At 43.2% G+C, this 20,470-nt stretch overlaps 1 protein-coding gene across 5 annotated transcripts in view; it reads right to left on the minus strand.

The window, feature by feature from the left end:
* Positions 1–20,432, minus strand: part of rrbp1b (ribosome binding protein 1b) — a 31,699-nt gene extending 11,267 nt beyond the window's left edge. For 3 of the 5 annotated variants that reach the window (XM_034541579.1, XM_034541832.1, XM_034541914.1), the window contains exons 1-17: positions 20,354–20,432; positions 17,604–18,243; positions 17,375–17,514; positions 16,754–16,876; positions 15,112–15,264; positions 14,338–14,456; positions 14,095–14,248; positions 13,921–14,014; positions 13,534–13,613; positions 13,243–13,280; positions 12,856–12,951; positions 12,714–12,765; positions 10,516–10,556; positions 5,531–5,588; positions 879–947; positions 667–759; positions 484–555 (exon numbers count right to left, since the gene is read on the minus strand). In XM_034541579.1, coding sequence (XP_034397470.1) covers positions 484–555; positions 667–759; positions 879–947; positions 5,531–5,588; positions 10,516–10,556; positions 12,714–12,765; positions 12,856–12,951; positions 13,243–13,280; positions 13,534–13,613; positions 13,921–14,014; positions 14,095–14,248; positions 14,338–14,456; positions 15,112–15,264; positions 16,754–16,876; positions 17,375–17,514; positions 17,604–18,216 — 1,995 coding nt within the window. In that variant the 5' untranslated portion in view covers positions 18,217–18,243; positions 20,354–20,432. Of the gene's footprint in view, positions 1–483; positions 556–666; positions 760–878; positions 948–5,530; positions 5,589–10,515; positions 10,557–12,713; positions 12,766–12,855; positions 12,952–13,242; positions 13,281–13,533; positions 13,614–13,920; positions 14,015–14,094; positions 14,249–14,337; positions 14,457–15,111; positions 15,265–16,753; positions 16,877–17,374; positions 17,515–17,603; positions 18,244–20,252 lie in introns of all 5 variants that reach the window. The other 2 variants (XM_034541666.1, XM_034541748.1) reach the window with 2 other exon arrangements.
* Positions 20,433–20,470: the final 38 nt, after the last annotated feature.

Raw genomic sequence — 20,470 nt, forward strand, 5'->3', positions numbered from 1 at the left:
TTTCATTATTAGGATTCATTTTCATTATTAGGATTCACTTTCATTATTAGGATTCTGTGTTCCTCTAGATTTAATGACTGACAAGTTCATGTGTGCTCTAAAAGAATCTTCTTGAGCTTATAAGTAAGTTCATGCATAAAAAGTTATTAATCCCTCATGTTGGCAGAAATCATAAAAATGAAAAAAAACATCATCTGTTCCTTAAAAGGTTTAAAATGTTTAAGAAGCTTTCTTCAGATGTTGATATAAAAGTGTCAAAGTCTAAAAAGAAAACTTAATGAAAAGATTTTATAAGGAATATCTTTGAGCACTTGAAAAAAAAGATCCTGCTGTGAATTAAACTTAAACTGTAAATTTAAAATGTTCTAATTCAAATTCCTAAACAAAGTTTAAGAACTTCTTGAAACAACATATAATATTGAATAATATATTTCTAATTATGATATTTAAGTTTGTTCGTGTGGAAAGGTTTTGTGTTTTTACCTCAGAGTGAGCGCTCTCTGCTGCACTTTTACTCTCCTGAACTTTCTGAGTGAAAAGTTCCAGCCAGTTTCCCTGCAGGAGGAAATCCATTTCCAGTTCAGCCCTCAGCGCTGACAGCCAGGCTCAAGGAGCTTTGGATGCAATTTACTGGGACTTGAAACAAATAGGAAACAGCTAACTGACCTGCTCCGTCTCCATGGAGATGCCAGGAAATAGAACCTGCAGCGACGCCTGAAAGTCCAAACGCAGGGCTGAGAACCCGCTCTGTACTTCAGTCTGGACACGTTTTTAAAAGAAATAATGTTTAAAGTTTACTGTCATTAAAACATAAAGTACAGACAAATCTCCAACTTCTCTAATTGATTTTCAGGTCTTTAGATATTTAATAAACTGACCAGCGCCGCTTCAAGCTCCGCCTCTCGCTGCTCTGCAGTCGAAAGCGACGCAATTTTTTCCTTCAGCTCCTGAAGACACAAAAAGAGAAAGAAAAGCATTTTTCTTATTATTATTCTCTAGCAATGAAAGTGTTTTGGTGCCAAAAGTTGTTAAAATTTGACATGCATATCAGGACTGGTGAAAAACAACATTTTGGGGGTCTCGCATTTGGGTATAAGAAAATGTCTCTAAAGCGCCCCCTAGAGTTGGAAAGCCCAGGCTTTTTGCTACTTATAACCGATTGACTTTAAATTTGGAACACATGTCCACTGGGACCTGCTCTACAAAAAAGTCGATTGATTTTCCGCCATTTTGAATTTTGTAGAAAAATACGTTTTTTCCATCTCTTCCTAAACGCTGGGTCCGATTCATACAAAACTTTCTGTGGTTCATTATTGGTTAAATGTTACCAAAGTGATTCAAAGCTTGTTGATATCTCATTCATTCAGAGGATATGGACCAATGAACTTCTAAGGGGCGTGGCCTAATATGTAAAGACACATAACTTCCAATTCACTTGGCCTATCCTCACCGAACTGGTAGCATATGTCCACATGGCATCCCTAACACTATTTGCATAATACAATCATCATTTTAAACATTAGGGGGCGCTGCAATCATACACGGCCATACATTACATCCATATCCATATGATAATTTTAAATTCTAGTCATAGCGCCACCTAGTGGCAACATGCTTTCTACTTTTATACCCTTCTCCTCACAGATTAATCAGATCCCTCTCAAAATATGTACTTAAGACCTTGATAATGCTTCACTGTGAAGATTGTATGGATTCGTTAAAGGGCGGCGAGTTGGAGCATAAACCGAATTGACCGAATAAACAATGTAACATGCTCAAAACGTAACTAAACACACACATTTTAAGTCAAAGTTACCTGATATGATTCTAATGCTTCAGAATGGCAATACGGCTCGACAAATATTGATTTAAGCAGCGCTACGTTGGACCTACATATATGAAATTTGGTAGGCATATGTAACACATGTAAACTGAAAATAAAGTCTCTTCGACCATGCTCTAAACGGTACCGGAAGTCAGACATTTTGATTTGTGTGTGATTTTTCCGTTCATTTCTTCATGCCTTAGTCTAGCCCAAGGCTGGGCAAACAACGGCCCGTTGTGCGTTTTGATCCGGCCCGCCGAGTATTATGAATTATAAATTATAGTAAAGACCGCTGTAATGCTTCTCCGTCCCCGACTTGAGTTTCCCGAAGCACGATTACGGCAAAAGACCAGCATCGATGTTTCTTAACTCAAGTCGGGAACGAGAGCGCCGTCACACTTTAAAGAGCGCCGTCCCGCTTTCTGCTGCAGGAGAGGCACACAAACAGCCTGAAAGAGCTGAGCAATAAATGAGCATTAAAAAACATCGATGCTGGTCTGTTGCCGTCATCGTGCTTCAGGAAACTCAAGTCGGGAACGGAGAAGCATCACCGCGCTGCGTGCCGTGCTTTCTGCTGGCGTGTCAGGCTGCGAGTCCAGCCTGCTGCTCTCTGCTCACGTCCACCACCACCCCCCACCCCCCCACCCCTCCCCTCACAGGCAAGCTCACCGTAATGTACCGCATACCGCTGGAAAGAGATCACCTTACTGTACCGCATACCGCTGGAAAGCGATCACCTTAATGTACCGCATACCGCTGGAAAGAGATCACCTTAATGTACCGCATACCGCTGGAAAGAGATCACCGTAATGTACCGCATACCGCTGGAAAGAGATCACCTTAATGTACCGCATACCGCTGGAAAGAGATCACCGTAATGTACCACATACCGCTGGAAAGAGATCACCGTACTGTACCGCATACCGCTGGAAAGAGATCACCTTAATGTACCGCATACCGCTGGAAAGAGATCACCGTAATGTACCGCATACCGCTGGAAAGAGATCACCGTACTGTACCGCATACCGCTGGAAAGAGATCACCGTAATGTACCGCATACCGCTGGAAAGAGATCACCGTAATGTACCGCATACCGCTGGAAAGAGATCACCGTAATGTACCACATACCGCTGGAAAGAGATCACCGTACTGTACCGCATACCGCTGGAAAGAGATCACCGTAATGTACCGCATACCGCTGGAAAGAGATCACCGTAATGTACCGCATACCGCTGGAAAGAGATCACCGTAATGGAAAGAGATCACCGTAATGTACCGCATACCGCTGGAAAGAGATCACCGTAATGTACCGCATACCGCTGGAAAGAGATCACCGTAATGTACCGCATACCGCTGGAAAGAGATCACCGTAATGTACCGCATACCGCTGGAAAGAGATCACCGTAATGTACCGCATACCGCTGGAAAGAGATCACCGTAATGGAAAGAGATCACCGTAATGTACCGCCTACCGCTGGAAAGAGATCACCGTAATGTACCGCATACCGCTGGAAAGAGATCACCGTAATGTACTGCATACCGCTGGAAAGAGATCACCGTAATGTACCACATACCGCTGGAAAAAGATTACCGTAATGTACCGCATACCGCTGGAAAGAGATCACCGTAATGTACTGCATACCGCTGGAAAGAGATCACCGTAATGTACCGCATACCGCTGGAAAGAGATCACCGTAATGTACCGCATACCGCTGGAAAGAGATCACCGTAATGGAAAGAGATCACCGTAATGTACTGCATACCGCTGGAAAGAGATCACCGTAATGTACCGCATACCGCTGGAAAGAGATCACCGTAATGTACCGCATACCGCTGGAAAGAGATCACCGTAATGTACCGCATACCGCTGGAAAGAGATCACCGTAATGGAAAGAGATCACCGTAATGTACCGCATACCGCTGGAAAGAGATCACCGTAATGTACCGCATACCGCTGGAAAGAGATCACCGTAATGTACCACATACCGCTGGAAAGAGATCACCGTAATGGAAAGAGATCACCGTAATGTACCGCATACCGCTGGAAAGAGATCACCGTAATGTACCGCATACCGCTGGAAAGAGATCACTGTAACGTACCGCATACCGCTGGAAAGAGATCACCGTAATGTACCGCATACCGCTGGAAAGAGATCACCGTAACGTACCGCATACCGCTGGAAAGAGATCACCGTAATGTACCGCATACCGCTGGAAAGAGATCACCGTAACGTACCGCATACCGCTGGAAAGAGATCACCTTAATGTACCGCATACCGCATACACTACAGACACATGTCTTACACTACAGACACATATCTTACACTACAGACACATGTCTTACACTACAGTCACATGTCTTTCAATACAGACACATTTCTTACACTACAGACACATTTCTTACACACATGTCTTACACTACAGACACATTTCTTGCACTACAGACACATGTCTTACACTACAGTCACATTTCTTACACTACAGTCACATGTCTTACACTACAGACACATTTCTTACACTACAGACACATTTCTTACACACATGTCTTACACTACAGACACATTTCTTGCACTACAGACACATTTCTTACACTACAGTCACATTTCTTACACTACAGTCACATGTCTTACACTACAGACACATTTCTTACACTACAGACACATTTATTGCACTACAGACACATGTCTTACACTACAGACACATGTCTTACACTACAGACACATCATGTCTTACACTACAGACACATGTCTTACACTAGAGTCCCACCACTCACAGTATCTGTTCATCAAGTCGTCCTTCCTTTGTAAAAAAGTCATTGGCGAAAGAAATAGAGCTACGGTTAACTGACTTTTTTAAATAGTTTGATAAGTGTTCCCTTTAGCTTTAACTTAATGTAAAGCCTGGCAACTGTCGTCCCTTTGAAGTTATCACTCTGACAATTGAACGGCCACGTGCGCGTGAACCTGTGTTTGTGTCTTTATAGAGAGATCAGAGGAGAAACAGCTTCAGAGTTAGTCAGGTTACATTTACTCCACAACCATAACAAACACATCAGCGCGTTGGGCTCATTCTTTCCTCTCGATTGATCATTATATTTTGGTGATTTGATCATGTTTTTTTTTACAGGGTTTTAAATGGTTTGGTAGAAAATCCACTCCCAGTGTTAAGATTTCGTCTACCCTTCAACCTGGTGCCCTGCTTTCTCCCTCTCTCTCTTAATTTCTCTCTCTCTCTCTCTCTTTATTTATCTTTTTCTCTCTTCTGTCTGACTTTTCCCTCTCTCTCATTTCTTGGATTATCATTCATATCTTTAATTATTTAGATGATAGAGTTTTGCTTCCATCTTTTTCAATTATACATTTCTACTTGCACGGATTTTCAGCAGTTCAGGTCAATGTTTTTGTGCTTCAACACTTTTCAGCAGGAAGTTCCCCTTTTTGGTATTTTCAGCTGTTTTCAGCTATTTCTTTTAACATTTCAGCTTCAAGCTTTCAGATTTTAGCATTCCAACGCATTTTCAGAAGGAAATGCTCTTTCTAGTTAATATCACATCTTACACATGTAATATATATATATATATATATACTGTATATAATATACATGTATATAAACACCTCTCGGTAGTAGCCACACCATCTAAATTTCTTGTGAAATTTTCGAGTTTATAACTTTTCCTTCAGCTTGTTTCTTGATATTTGGACTCACGTTGTGAGTTTGATGAAGTTCTTCCTCCAGTCGCAGCAGCTGAGAGTCTTCCTCCAGACTGAAAGACACAGGAACACAACGTCAACAACAAACACAACAACAAACAATATCACAACGTCAACAACAAACATAAGAACACAGAGTCAACAACAAACACAACAAAACATCAACAACAAACATAAGAGCAACAAACGGAACAGACACAAAAACACAACAAAAAACATAAGAACACCACAAACACAACGTCAACAAAAAACATAAGAACACAATGTCAACCACTAACACAACAACACACATAAGAACAAAAACACAAAAAACATAAGAACACAACGTCAACAAGAAACATAAGAACACAACAACAAACACAACAACACAACGGCAATAACAAACACAAGAACATAAGGGCAACAACAAACACAAGAACCCAACGGCAACAACAAACACACAAACACAACGGCAACAACAAACACAAGAAAACAGCGGCAACAACAAACAAAAGAACCCAACGGCAACAACAAACACACAAACACAACGGCAACAACAAACACACAACGGCAACAACAAACACAAGAAAACAGCGGCAACAACAAACACAAGAACCCAACGGCAACAACAAACACACAACGGCAACAACAAACACAAGAAAACAGCGGCAACAACAAACAAAAGAACCCAACGGCAACAACAAACACACAAACACAACGGCAACAACAAACACAAGAAAACAGCGGCAACAACAAACAAAAGAACCCAACGGCAACAACAAACACACAAACACAACGGCAACAACAAACACACAACGGCAACAACAAACACAAGAAAACAGCGGCAACAACAAACACAAGAACCCAACGGCAACAACAAACACACAACGGCAACAACAAACACAAGAACACAATGGCAACAACAAACACACAAACACAACGGCAACAACAAACACAAGAACAAACAATATCACAACGTCAACAACAAACATAAGAACACAAAGTCAACAACAAACACAACAAAACATCAACAACAAACATAAGAGCAACAAACGGAACAGACACAAAAACACAACAAAAAACATAAGAACACCACAAACACAACGTCAACAAAAAACATAAGAACACAATGTCAACCACTAACACAACAACACACATAACAACAAACACAAAAAACATAAGAACACAACGTCAACAACAAACATAAGAACACAACAAGAAACACAACAACACAACGGCAACAACAAACAACAAACATAAGAACACAACAACAAACACAACAACACAACGGCAATAACAAACACAAGAACATAAGGGCAACAACAAACACAAGAACCCAACGGCAACAACAAACACACAAACACAACGGCAACAACAAACACAAGAAAACAGCGGCAACAACAAACAAAAGAACACAACGGCAACAACAAACACAAGAACACAATGGCAACAACAAACACACAAACACAACGGCAACAACAAACACACAACGGCAACAACAAACACACAAACACAACAACAAACACAAGAACACAGCGGCAACAACAAACACAAGAACACAACGGCAACAACAAACACAAGAACACAACGGCAACAACAAACACAAGAACAAAAGGGCAACAACAAACACAAGAACACAGCGGCAACAACAAACACAAGAACACAACGGCAACAACAAACACACAAACACAACGGCAACAACAAACACAAGAACACAGCGGCAACAACAAACACAAGAACACAACGGCAACAACAAACACACAAACACAACGGCAACAACAAACACAAGAACACAGCGGCAACAACAAACACAAGAATACAGCGGCAACAACAAACACACAAACACAACGGCAACAACAAACACAAGAACACAGCGGCAACAACAAACACAAGAATACAACGGCAACAACAAACAAGAACACAACGGCAACAACAAACACAAAAACACAAGGGCAACAACAAACACAAGAACACAACGGCAACAACAAACATACAAACACAACGGCAACAACAAACACAAGAACACAACGGCAACAACAAACACAAGAACACAACGGCAACAACAAACATACAAACACAACGGCAACAACAAACACAAGAACACAACGGCAACAACAAACACAAGAACACAACGGCAACAACAAACACAAGAACACAATGGCAACAACAAACATACAAACACAACGGCAACAACAAACACAAGAACACAACGGCAACAACAAACACAAGAACACAACGTCAACATAGATGATCTGAGAAACAGCAATTTCATCTAAAACAATCAAATTATACAAAAACTATATTTCGCGCTCTAATAATAATAATAATTAAAGCTGCGAGTAGCGATGAACGGGTCCTCGCTCATTCGCGCCATTCGACCCGCTCGGCCAAGAATGCGGAGCCGCCGGTCGGACGTTTTACCGTTTGTCCCGTAACTTTTTCTTACGCCAGTAGGTGGCGCTTTGACTGAGTACAAATAATCTTGTCGATATCCTCAGGCCGTGACTTGTAACAAGAACGACAAGTTTGGGGGAGATTCAAGCAAGTCCAGTTGAGCCAGTAGGTGGCGCAATGAGAGTGTGAACATATACATGCATCATGTGTCTCTACATGAAGTCTAGACCGTGTCATGTAAATTAAAGGTTAAAAAAAGTGATGCAAAAAATTTGCCCTAGCTTATATTTGAACACAGGTCTCCCAGTCACAAGGCGAACGCTTATACCACTACACCACCGATCAGATCAAAAAACTTGATCCGTTCGCATCAAAGGAGAAGACATTATTGTCTAAAACTTGTCATTTTATTTTTTTAGTAGGTGTTTCTATGACTATTTTGAATGTTTCTTCGTGTAAATGTGTTCAGGCCTTGACTAGAATCATGCATGATTATTTTTGGAAGGATTGGATCAGTTAAAGCAAGTCTATAACATACATAACAAAACACAGAAAGTGGGCGTTTATTAGGGCCCACAAAACTTCAAGTGAGAACCGGTGAAAAGTCCATTCGCCTTCAGATCATCCTGGAAAGAAGATGGAAGTTGAACGGATCATTTTTGTTTGAGAAAACCTTAAATGTATAACGGCGAAAAGTGACAAAAACAAGCAAAAAACGCCAAAAACGGCCATATTCTGCGAATTATTGTAGCACCTCCCTAGTGTTCAAATCGCACAAGATTATTTTTGCATGTTAAGGGATACAATGTGCACATATCCTGCAAGTTACGAGTGATTACTCCCAATAGTGTTGAAGATATGAGCATTGAAAAACACGACACGCCCCTAAGAGGTTCATTGGGCCATAGATCCTTACCTCAATGAGATACCAAAAAACGGTTGACATATTCTAGGTCATCTGGCTTCAATTGTCTGATTGATATGATTTTGTGTATGATTCGGACCCGGCAGTCAATTATGTGTTTTTCACAAAATTAAAAATGGCGGAAAATCTAAGTAGGCAGAGCTTAGGGGTCTGAGAGGCTTTTTTGTAGAGCAGGTGGAGATGGACACGTGTGAAAAATTTAAAGTCAAATTTTGAGGGGGCGCTAGAGTGCAATTTCTGAAAAGCCAAACTTGAAATCTATATCAGATGGCTATTTTCACCAAGCCAAGTTTGTGTCTATAGAGAGATCAGAGGAGAAACAGCTTCAGAGTTAGTCAGGTTACATTTACTCCACAACCATAACAAACACATCAGCGCGTGGGGCTCATTCGCGTTGGGCTCACAATAATACCCCTAGCAATTTCAATAGGGTCCTCTCGGACTGACTTCGTCAGTCGCTTGGACACTAATAATAATAAAATTACATTTCATGTCATTTAGCTGACGCTTTTATCCAAAGCGACTTACAATAAGTGCATTAAACCATGAGTCCAAACTCAGAACAACAAGAATCAAGCAAGTACAATTTCTTCAATAACGTTAAACTACAAAGTGCTATTAGTAAGAGACATTTAAGTGCTGCTAAACTACAAAGTGCTATCAGTAAGAGACATGTAAGTGCTACTAAAGTGTTAAAATACAAAGTGCTATCGATAAGGGACATTTAAGTGCTACTAAAGTGTTAAACTACAAAGTGCTATCAGTAAGAGACATGTGTGTGCTACTAAAGTGCAACTACAGCTCTACCTTCCCTATTCAAGGTATAGTCAAAAATATGTGTTTTTAGTCTGTAGAGACTTCTTGCTGTCCTGATGTCAATGGGGAGCTCGTTCCACCAATGAGGAGCCAGCACAGCAAACAGTCGTGATTTTGTTGAGTGTTTAGCTCGAAGTGAAGGAGCTACAAGCTGATTGGAAGAAGCCGAGGGAAGTGAACGAGGTGGGGTGTACGGTTTGACCATGTCCTGGATGTGAGGTTAGACCATGTCCTGGGTGTGAGGTTAGACCATGTCCTGGGTGTGAGGTTAGACCATGTCCTGGTGTGAGGTTAGACCATGTCCTGGATGTGAGGTTAGACCATGTCCTGGGTGTGAGGTTAGACCATGTCCTGGTGTGAGGTTAGACCATGTCCTGGGTGTGAGGTTAGACCATGTCCTGGTGTGAGGTTAGACCATGTCCTGGGTGTGAGGTTAGACCATGTCCTGGTGTGAGGTTAGACCATGTCCTGGGTGTGAGGTTAGACCATGTCCTGGGTGTAGACCGGACCCGATCTGTTCGCAGCACGGTACGCTAGTACCAATGTTTTGAAGCGGATGCGGGCGGCCACCGGTAACCAGTGAAGGTCGCGGAGGAGCGGAGGATTGTGGGTAAATTTCGGGAGGTTAAAGACCAGCCGAGCAGCTGCATTCTGGATGAGCTGTAGAGGTCGAATGGCATTAGCAGGTAGACCTGCCAGGAGGGAGTTGCAATAGTCTAGCCGTAAGATGACCAGAGCATGGACCAGGACCTGGACCAGAACCTGGACCAGAGCCTGGACCAGAACCTGTGCCGCCTTCTGAGTGAGTAATAAGTGAACTTTTAGAGAATCAGTCATGAAACTCATCAACCAGGTGAGTTCCTCACCTTTCAAACGGTTGATCAGAGTCCGTCTCACTTCCTGAATCCTGCAGAGGAGAAGAAGCGTTTTTAATGTTACGACAACCTGAGAATGAGTTTAATATGTTTATGAGTTTAGTTTTGTTGTCTTGTTCATACGTTACACATGTTATCTGATGTCATGACAACAGATATTAACAGAAGAAAAAAGTACCTGTTTTACAGAGACCATGTTTATGTTTAAGGTTCTTCACTTCTCAGCTGCTAAATCTTAACTTAAACTAACGTGAGCATGCAGTCCTGAACTCGTCTATCTTGAATATAACCCATAACCCCACAAAGGTAAGTCTTTGTGAACTCGTCTATCTTGAATATAACCCGTAACCCCACAAAGGTAAGTCTTTGTGAACTCGTCTATCTTGAATATAACCCATAACCCCACAAAGGTAAGTCTTTGTGAACTCGTCTATCTTGAATATAACCCGTAACCCCACAAAGGTAAGTCTTTGTGAACTCGTCTGTCTTGAATATAACCCGTAACCCCACAAAGGTAAGTCTTTGTGAAGTCGTCTGTCTTGAATATAACCCGTAACCCCACAAAGGTAAGTCTTTGTGAACTCGTCTATCTTGAATATAACCCGTAACCCCACAAAGGTAAGTCTTTGTGAACTCGTCTATCTTGAATATAACCCGTAACCCCACAAAGGTAAGTCTTTGTGAAGTCGTCTGTCTTGAATATAACCCGTAACCCCACAAAGGTAAGTCTTTGTGAACTCGTCTGTCTTGAATATAACCCGTAACCCCACAAAGGTAAGTCTTTGTGAACTCGTCTATCTTGAATATAACCCGTAACCCCACAAAGGTAAGTCTTTGTGAAGTCGTCTGTCTTGAATATAACCCGTAACCCCACAAAGGTAAGTCTTTGTGAAGTCGTCTGTCTTGAATATAACCCGTAACCCCACAAAGGTAAGTCTTTGTGAACTCGTCTGTCTTGAATATAACCCGTAACCCCACAAAGGTAAGTCTTTGTGAAGTCGTCTGTCTTGAATATAACCCGTAACCCCACAAAGGTAAGTCTTTGTGAAGTCGTCTGTCTTGAATATAACCCGTAACCCCACAAAGGTAAGTCTTTGTGAAGTCGTCTGTCTTGAATATAACCCGTAACCCCACAAAGGTAAGTCTTTGTGAAGTCGTCTGTCTTGAATATAACCCGTAACCCCACAAAGGTAAGTCTTTGTGAACTCGTCTGTCTTGAATATAACCCGTAACCCCACAAAGGTAAGTCTTTGTGAACTCGTCTATCTTGAATATAACCCGTAACCCCACAAAGGTAAGTCTTTGTGAACTCGTCTATCTTGAATATAACCCGTAACCCCACAAAGGTAAGTCTTTGTGAACTCGTCTGTCTTGAATATAACCCGTAACCCCACAAAGGTAAGTCTTTGTGAAGTCGTCTGTCTTGAATATAACCCGTAACCCCACAAAGGTAAGTCTTTGTGAACTCGTCTATCTTGAATATAACCCGTAACCCCACAAAGGTAAGTCTTTGTGAACTCGTCTATCTTGAATATAACCCGTAACCCCACAAAGGTAAGTCTTTGTGAAGTCGTCTGTCTTGAATATAACCCGTAACCCCACAAAGGTAAGTCTTTGTGAACTCGTCTGTCTTGAATATAACCCGTAACCCCACAAAGGTAAGTCTTTGTGAACTCGTCTATCTTGAATATAACCCGTAACCCCACAAAGGTAAGTCTTTGTGAAGTCGTCTGTCTTGAATATAACCCGTAACCCCACAAAGGTAAGTCTTTGTGAAGTCGTCTGTCTTGAATATAACCCGTAACCCCACAAAGGTAAGTCTTTGTGAACTCGTCTGTCTTGAATATAACCCGTAACCCCACAAAGGTAAGTCTTTGTGAAGTCGTCTGTCTTGAATATAACCCGTAACCCCACAAAGGTAAGTCTTTGTGAAGTCGTCTGTCTTGAATATAACCCGTAACCCCACAAAGGTAAGTCTTTGTGAACTCGTCTGTCTTGAATATAACCCGTAACCCCACAAAGGTAAGTCTTTGTGAACTCGTCTGTCTTGAATATAACCCGTAACCCCACAAAGGTAAGTCTTTGTGAACTCGTCTGTCTTGAATATAACCCGTAACCCCACAAAGTATTTGTAAACTAGACGATACAGACGGGTGAATGTGATGTTTGTTCTGTGAATTCAAACGTACGGCTTTCTGCGTCTCGGCACCTGCTGCTGCTTCCACTTCCTGTCCCTTCAGTCTGAGAACACAAAGAAACAAGAGAGTGTGTTGAGCTGCAGTTCTTCTTCTGTGAGGGAGGACTCTGAATATAAACGTTTGGGTCTCTGACCTCTGCGATGCTGATGATGTCAGCAGCTGTAGCTCCGCCCTCAGCTGAGTGAGCTCCGCCTGCAAACCAACGACCGTGTCGTCTCTGAGCTGCACGCTGACAGGAAGTCACACAGGAAGTCAAACAGGAAGTCAAACATGAAGTCAAACAAGAAGTCAAACAAGAAGTCAAACAGGAAGTCACACAGGAAGTCAAACAGGAAGCCAAACAGGAAGTCAAACAGGAAGCCAAACAGGAAGTCACACAAGAAGTCAAACAGCGAGTCACACAGGAAGTCAGGAAGATGTTTGATGTGTCCTGAAGGCAGTTTAGGACACAAGTTATTTTGTAAAACAAAGGTTGTGTGGACAGTATCTTGGTTCTTGGTTCAGGGATCAGAAGAGTTACCAAAGCTTCAGCTGATCCACTTCAGATGACCCGTCCACCTGCAGACACAAACAGGTCGCCGCTGTAAACTCATCTTAGCTTAGCATGTTAGCATGCTAACATTAGCCAATGATCAGTAAACAGCTGATTGAATGTGTTCTAACAAATTAATGTGTAGTTATAAAGTTATTACAATTCATCCTGAATGATGAACCACATTTCATTTGTATTTCATCTAACATTATATGTATATAAATTGTTATCATCAAAGTAAATCAATCAAAGCAATAGTTTAAAGGTGACAGGCATTACCTGGACAGCAGGCTGGTTCTCCAGCTGGACCTTGAGCTCCTGTAGTTCGGTGTCTCTGGACTCCAGCGCCCCCTTGAGCTCTGTGGTGTGAACAGCAGGAAGACCAGAGTCCCGTTATATACTACAGAGACATTTGTACGTGATGGAGACTCAGACAGCTGTGAGCTGAAGGAATGTTTTACTTGTTGTGATATTTCCTGGTCTCTATTGATCTGGTGAGAAAGTCTGCAGTTAGCTGTTAACACAACTACCAGACGCTGAGGACCACATCGCGCTCACAGTAATATCAAATGTCCTCTGTTCACTTTCTACAGGACTGGTTAGCTTCAGTTAGCACTGCTGAAACCAAAAGCTCTGTATTTGCTCCATGCTAACGGAAACACTCACCGCTAATGGCAGCGGCCTCCTGCTGCGACACCTTCAGCTCCAAACGCACCTCCTCTAGCTGCTTCAGAGCACGCTCGGTGTCGTCACGGAGCAGCTGCACAAATAGGAAATGGGTCACTTCCTGTTGACAGCAGCACCACCGACTTATCGTTGTTACAGTTCTGTGTTTCTGACCTGGGATTGGGACAGTTCTTGCTCTGCGGCAGCCATCTTGGCCTCCAGGCTCTTCCTGCGCTCCTCGACGGCCTGCAGGTTGTTGGTACGCTCGGTCAACTCCCGACCCAGACGGACACAGTCATGCCTGAGACGGGCCAGCTCTGCATTCTGTCTACAGGGGGCGTTCAGTTAGAGCGGGACTGGGATATGGGTTCAATTACATTTACTCTGAGTCAGTCTTTTGAGAACTTGCCAACCTACCTGCTCTCAGCCTGGCTGGTCGCCTGGTTCAGGGCGTCTCGGAGGATGGAGTTCTCCTGCTGCAGTCGGGCCAGCTGAGCGTTGGGACCGTTCTCCAGCTGCTCCTGCAGACTCCCGATCTGTTGCAGTTCAACAGACAACAGCTAACATGTAGTCCACCAGAACTCAAAAGCTGAGACTTAAATTCACCATGAAAACAGCTTTGAAAGTGATTTCAGCATTCAGGGACCTGAAATGGACACGTCTTCAAGGACTTAAGACCTTATTTTTACAAGATCAGACTTGACTTAGATTTGCCCTCAAGGACATCAGACTCGATTAGAATTTTGCTTCAACAAGGTTCGAGATTTCTCCTCAAGACTTGTAATTTGCTCTTACCTGTGATGTGACCCAGAATTACCTCCAAGGACTTTAATTTAGACAGACTTGACTTGGACCTGCTCTCAAGGTTTTAAGATTTGAAGCAGAATTTCTCACGAGGACTTGAGACTTGAATTGAAACTTGCTTTGAAGGATTGGAGACTTGTGGACCTGCCCTCAAGGACTGGAGACTTGACTCAAATGTCTCGTAGAGGACTTAAGACCTTGGCTCAAGACTGTCTCTTTAGCAGTCTGAGATTCTTTTTGAATGAAAAGTGCTTTACAAATAAAATGCATTATTATTATTATCATTATTTATTCATGACCCAGAACTACCTCCAAGGACTTAAGACTTGACTTAGACTTGCCCACAACGTTTTGAGACTTCACAACTCCAACTTTGTTAAATCATACCTTCTGGTTGAGCTGCTGGGTTTGTCTCAGGTGTTCCTGGTTAGCCGTCTCCATTGTGGCCCGAATGGCATCGACCTTCTGAACGTGAGCGCTGAGCTCCGCCTTCGAACGGGCATCCAAAGACGCCGTCTTGGATTTCTCTGCACCGAGTTCCTGAAAAAGGAAACACTCTGAATCCAACATGTTATCACTAAGACGTGAAGGTAGTCATGGGGACGTTTTGAAGCCTTCATTTCTGTGTTTTGTCCAGTCAATCACCTTGAAGCCCCGCCCTAAATCATCCCCTGCTTTATGGTCTGTTTGACTCTAAATGACCATCATTTACTCAATGAACATCATTCTGTATTGAAGAAGACTTGAAACTAGAGATTGAGACCAAAAACTAATGTTTACAATGTTTACTGAGGGAATACATCAAGAGAAGTAGAGTCATTTATATAGACTTCTATACAACCAGAGGAGTCGCCCCCTGGTGGTCAGGAGAGAGAATGCAGCTTTAACACATGAAGCATAGACTTCTATACAACCAGAGTAGTCGCCCCCTGGTGGTCAGGAGAGAGAATGCAGCTTTAACACATGAAGCATAGACTTTTATACAACCAGAGGAGTCGCCCCATGGTGGTCAGCAGAGAGAATTCAGCTTTAAAACATGAAGCATGGACTTCTATACAACCAGAGGAGTCGCCCCCTGGTGGTCAGGAGTGAGAATGCAGCTTTAACACATGAAGCATAGACTTCTATACAACCAGAGGAGTCGCCCCATGGTGGTCAGTAGAGAGAATTCAGCTTTAAAACATGAAGCATGAACTTCTATACAACCAGAGGAGTCACCCCCTGGTGGTCAGGAGAGAGAATGCAGCTTTAACACTTGAAGCATAGACTTCTATACAACCAGAGGAGTCGCCCCATGGTGGTCAGCAGAGAGAATTCAGCTTTAAAACATGAAGCATGAACTTCTATACAACCAGAGGAGTCACCCCCTGGTGGTCAGGAGAGAGAATGCAGCTTTAACACATGAAGCATAGACTTCTATACAACCAGAGGAGTCACCCCATGGTGGTCAGCAGAGAGAATTCAGCTTTAAAACATGAAGCATAGACTTCTATACAACCAGAGGAGTCACCCCCTGGTGGTCAGGGGAGAGAATGCAGCTTTAACACATGAAGCATAGACTTCTATACAACCAGAGGAGTCGCCCCCTGGTGGTCAGGGGAGAGAATGCAGCTTTAACACATGAAGCATAGACTTCTATACAACCAGAGGAGTCGCCCCCTGGTGGTCAGTAGAGAGAATGCAACTTTTTTTTCTGGTTAATACATAATACTTAATACATAATACTTAATAAACCTAATAAAACGGTGGAGCTGTTTCCAATGCGGATTCACAGTTCTTTGTCTGGAATACTGTTCAGTCTTATAAAATGGAGTCTGTTACCTTGTTTCAGATACTTTTTAAGAAGTGTCTAATTCCATCTGGAACATTTACTTCTATGTTGTTGTGTCTCGGTGCCCCTTTAGAGGAGCAAGATATTCTCGGGTGTCTTGCTACTTGTTTGGTAGAATTCTTGTCATCTTGACAGAACTGAAGGAGTAAATCTTGCAGCGATCACATGATTTCCGCCCCAGAAGGCGTCCCGCCTCACCTTGCTGAGCTCTCGGAGGCGGCTCTTGGCGTTGGCGGCGCTCTCCTGCTCGCTGGTCAGCAGCTTCTCCTTCTCCTCCAGCTGTTTCTTCAGACTGGACAGCGGATCTCCTTTCTGACTGGCCTGTCAAACACAGACTCAACTTCACCGCTGGATCAGATCCCACTCCTTTAAATTTAGCCTAAAACGCCAATCCAAGGCATCAAAGCGTCTGGACCTTTGTAACAAGACCTTTTTTGTCTGAATGTTATCGATCTGTGGATTACTAAGAGGCTTCATAGGGGATCGTTTGTTTGTTTGTTGTTGTCTGACAGAGGCGTTGATTTCCCCTGCTGTTGTGATCGCATCTTGAAATAAAATCACCAGAATCTTAGCTTTCCAAAGGGATGTTGCATCAGTACCTGGATAATAACACAGGTTGCACAGTCAGTATTAAAGACTGCTGGTTCTACGTTAAAACTGGGCGTTCACCAAATTCACCTTGAATACTAGACTTTGGTGGATCGTTATCTTTCGAATGGTTTCTGACTGTATTGATTGAGCTGGTGACTGAGCGAGCATCTAACAAGCTAACGGTAAATGATAAGCAGCTCATGTTCTGTCTTGGTTGTGTTTATCTACCAGCTGCCAGGAGTCGTGACGAACACCGGCCTTCTGGTTCAGGACCTCCGTGAGTTTGTGCATCTGGTCGTGGCTGAGCGTCGTGTTCGACACGGCGGCGAGCAGCTCGCCGTACGGCAGCATCGGGAAGGAGTCGGTCACTGACAAAAGAACCCGGACAAAACCCTCAGTGTTCTGTTTTAAACATCACGTTATTTAACAGCAGACTTCCTGTTCTTCGTTCACTCACCTGGCTCAGCTTTGTTCTTGGGCTTCTTCTTGCTCGCCGTCTCTTTGGGGTCTTCAGTTTTAGTAGCAGAATGTTCTTTGGTGACTTCAGTGCCGACGTTCACCACCGGCGCCATGGCCATGAGCAGAACTTCCTGAGCAGCCGTTTCCACCACAGCAGCTGGCTCCACCTTGGCTGTCTTCTTCTTCTTCCTCTCCTTTGGTGAGGGGGCCAGAGGCCACTCGACGGGGGCGGCGGCAACCACGTTGGGTTCTGGATCAGGTGTTGGTTTGGGTTCGGGGGTGGTAGCAGGTTCTTGCTCAGATTCTGGCTCGGGACTAGCCGCCACCTCCGGCTCCTCGCCGCCGTCGCCGCCTAGTTCTGAGAGCTTGTTGTCGGGCCGATCCTCCTTCTTCCTGGCTTTGTTCTTCTTCTCCAGGGTCTTGTCCTTCTTCTTCTTCTCCGCTCTCTGCGGCGGCACTTGGACAAGCTTGCGGCGCTGTTTGGCGAGCGCCTCCTCGTACGACGTCTCCTTCATGGAGAGCGTGGAGACCAGAGCGATGCCCACCGCCGAGAGGAACATGAATCCTCCAAAGACCATGAAGCCGAGTGTCTGAGGGTCCGAGATATCCATGACGGATCAGAGTGAAGGAAAGGAAGTCTGGAGGGAGAAGACAAGACTTTAGTTCACAACAACACGTCCTGATCGGCTTCCTGCTCTCCAGAAGACGAACCGCGGAGATCTGGACCGCCAGAAAATGTTCCTGTAGCGCCCCCATCAGGACAAACAGTGACACCGCAGAACGGTGACGTCACAGAACGGTGACATCACAGAACGGTGACATCACAGAACGTGACATCGCAGAACGTGACATCGCAGAACGTGACATCGCAGAACGTGACATCGCAGAACGGTGACATCGCAGAACGTGACATCGCAAAACGTGACATCGCAGAACGGTGAAATCACAGAACGTGACATCGCAGAACGGTGACATCGCAGAACGGTGACATCGCAGAACGTGACATCGCAAAACGTGACATCGCAGAACGGTGACATCGCAGAACGTGACATCACAGAACGGTGAAATCACAGAACGTGACATCGCAGAACGTTGACATCACAGAACGGTGAAATCACAGAACGTGACATCGCAGAACGTGACATCGCAGAACGGTGACATCACAGGAAGGTGATATTCAGTGATATCCAGCGAGACTTCACACTAATTCAAGATATTTAATAAACATAATAATGAGCTTCATAAATCAACACAAACAAACAAACTTCTCTGAACGAAGCAGAAGTCCCTCCAATACAAACATATGGGTTTTATCTGGAGGTCAAAGGTCACTGTTAAACAATGATTAATGACGCGTAACAGATTTATTGTTTGTATTAAATATCTCGTGTTTCCTCGAGGACGCCGAGCCGCTCTCCAATCGGTTGATTGATCGATTACAGCTACCAATAATTAATCTGCTGATGAATTTATTGATGAATTGTTTTGTCTTTAAAACTGAAAACCCTGAAAGATGAAAGAAACATACGAGATCAATAAGAGACGGATTTGTTGATTATTGAACTGTTTTTTATTGATCTCTGGATTAGTAAACTATTGATCAGTTCTCAAACCTCAACTTGTTGACGATTAATCAATAAAGAAATCAATAGATTAATAAACAGTGTGAGTACATTTACTAAGTAGTACACTTTTACTTCAGTACTTTAGGTAAGATACTTTATACTACAACTATTTATTTATACTTTCAGATTCAGATTCCTTGGGCTAAAGATGACATTTGACCTTCTGAATATTTAAAAGTGTATTTCAATATAATATTTCATCACAGACGATTCTGCTGAGTCGTCAAAATATACTAAAAAAGAAAGTAATAAAGTACACATTCAGTACAACGTCTCGGAGTACACAGCGACACAGAGAGTACACAATAAACCCGTACCGTCAACACAGACACACACACACACACTCACACACAGACACACACACACACACACACACACACACACACACTCACACAAAAACACAGAAACACACACACTCACACATGTAGACACACGCTCACACAAAAACACACACACACACACACACATACACACTCACACAGAAACACAGAAACACACACTCTCTCTCTCACACACACACACACACACACACACTCACACAGAAACACACACACGCACACACATGTAGACACACGCTCACACAAAAACACACACACTCACACAGAAACACACACTCTCTCTCACACACACACACACACACACACACACACACTCACATAGAAACACACACACGCACACACACACACACGTAGACACACACTCACACAAAAACACAGAAACACGCACACACACACACACATAAAACACAAAAACACACACACACATAAAACACAAAAACACACACACACACATCCAGAAACACAGAAACACACACACACAAACACACACACAAACACACTTTGTTATGTAACTCAGTTCAGATTCTTCTTTCTCTCTTGAAACCAAAATAAGAGTTGAAATAAAATAAAAACATTCTTAACATTTTATCTATATTTTATATTTACTTGAAATACTTTAACAAATTTGAAACCTGCAGTTTTAAAAGCAGAAAAAACATCTTTAAAACATCCTGCCTCTCTGACCTTAAAACTTCAAGTCTTCTCTGTGTACTTCTAGTTGTACTGCGTGTACTTTGAGGTACTGTGTGTACTTTAGGTTCTATGTGGTGTAAAGGAGTCCTCACCTCTTCGGGGTCTGTCAGGCTGCAGAGTCGTGGCACTTTCTCTGAACGGGACCAGAAGCCACGCCCCCCCGCCGGTAGCGAAGCTCCTCATTGGCCAGTCGGCATGACGTCACATTA

Source organism: Cyclopterus lumpus, chromosome 1 (assembly GCF_009769545.1).
Source record: "Cyclopterus lumpus isolate fCycLum1 chromosome 1, fCycLum1.pri, whole genome shotgun sequence".
Lineage (NCBI taxonomy): Eukaryota > Metazoa > Chordata > Actinopteri > Perciformes > Cyclopteridae > Cyclopterus > Cyclopterus lumpus.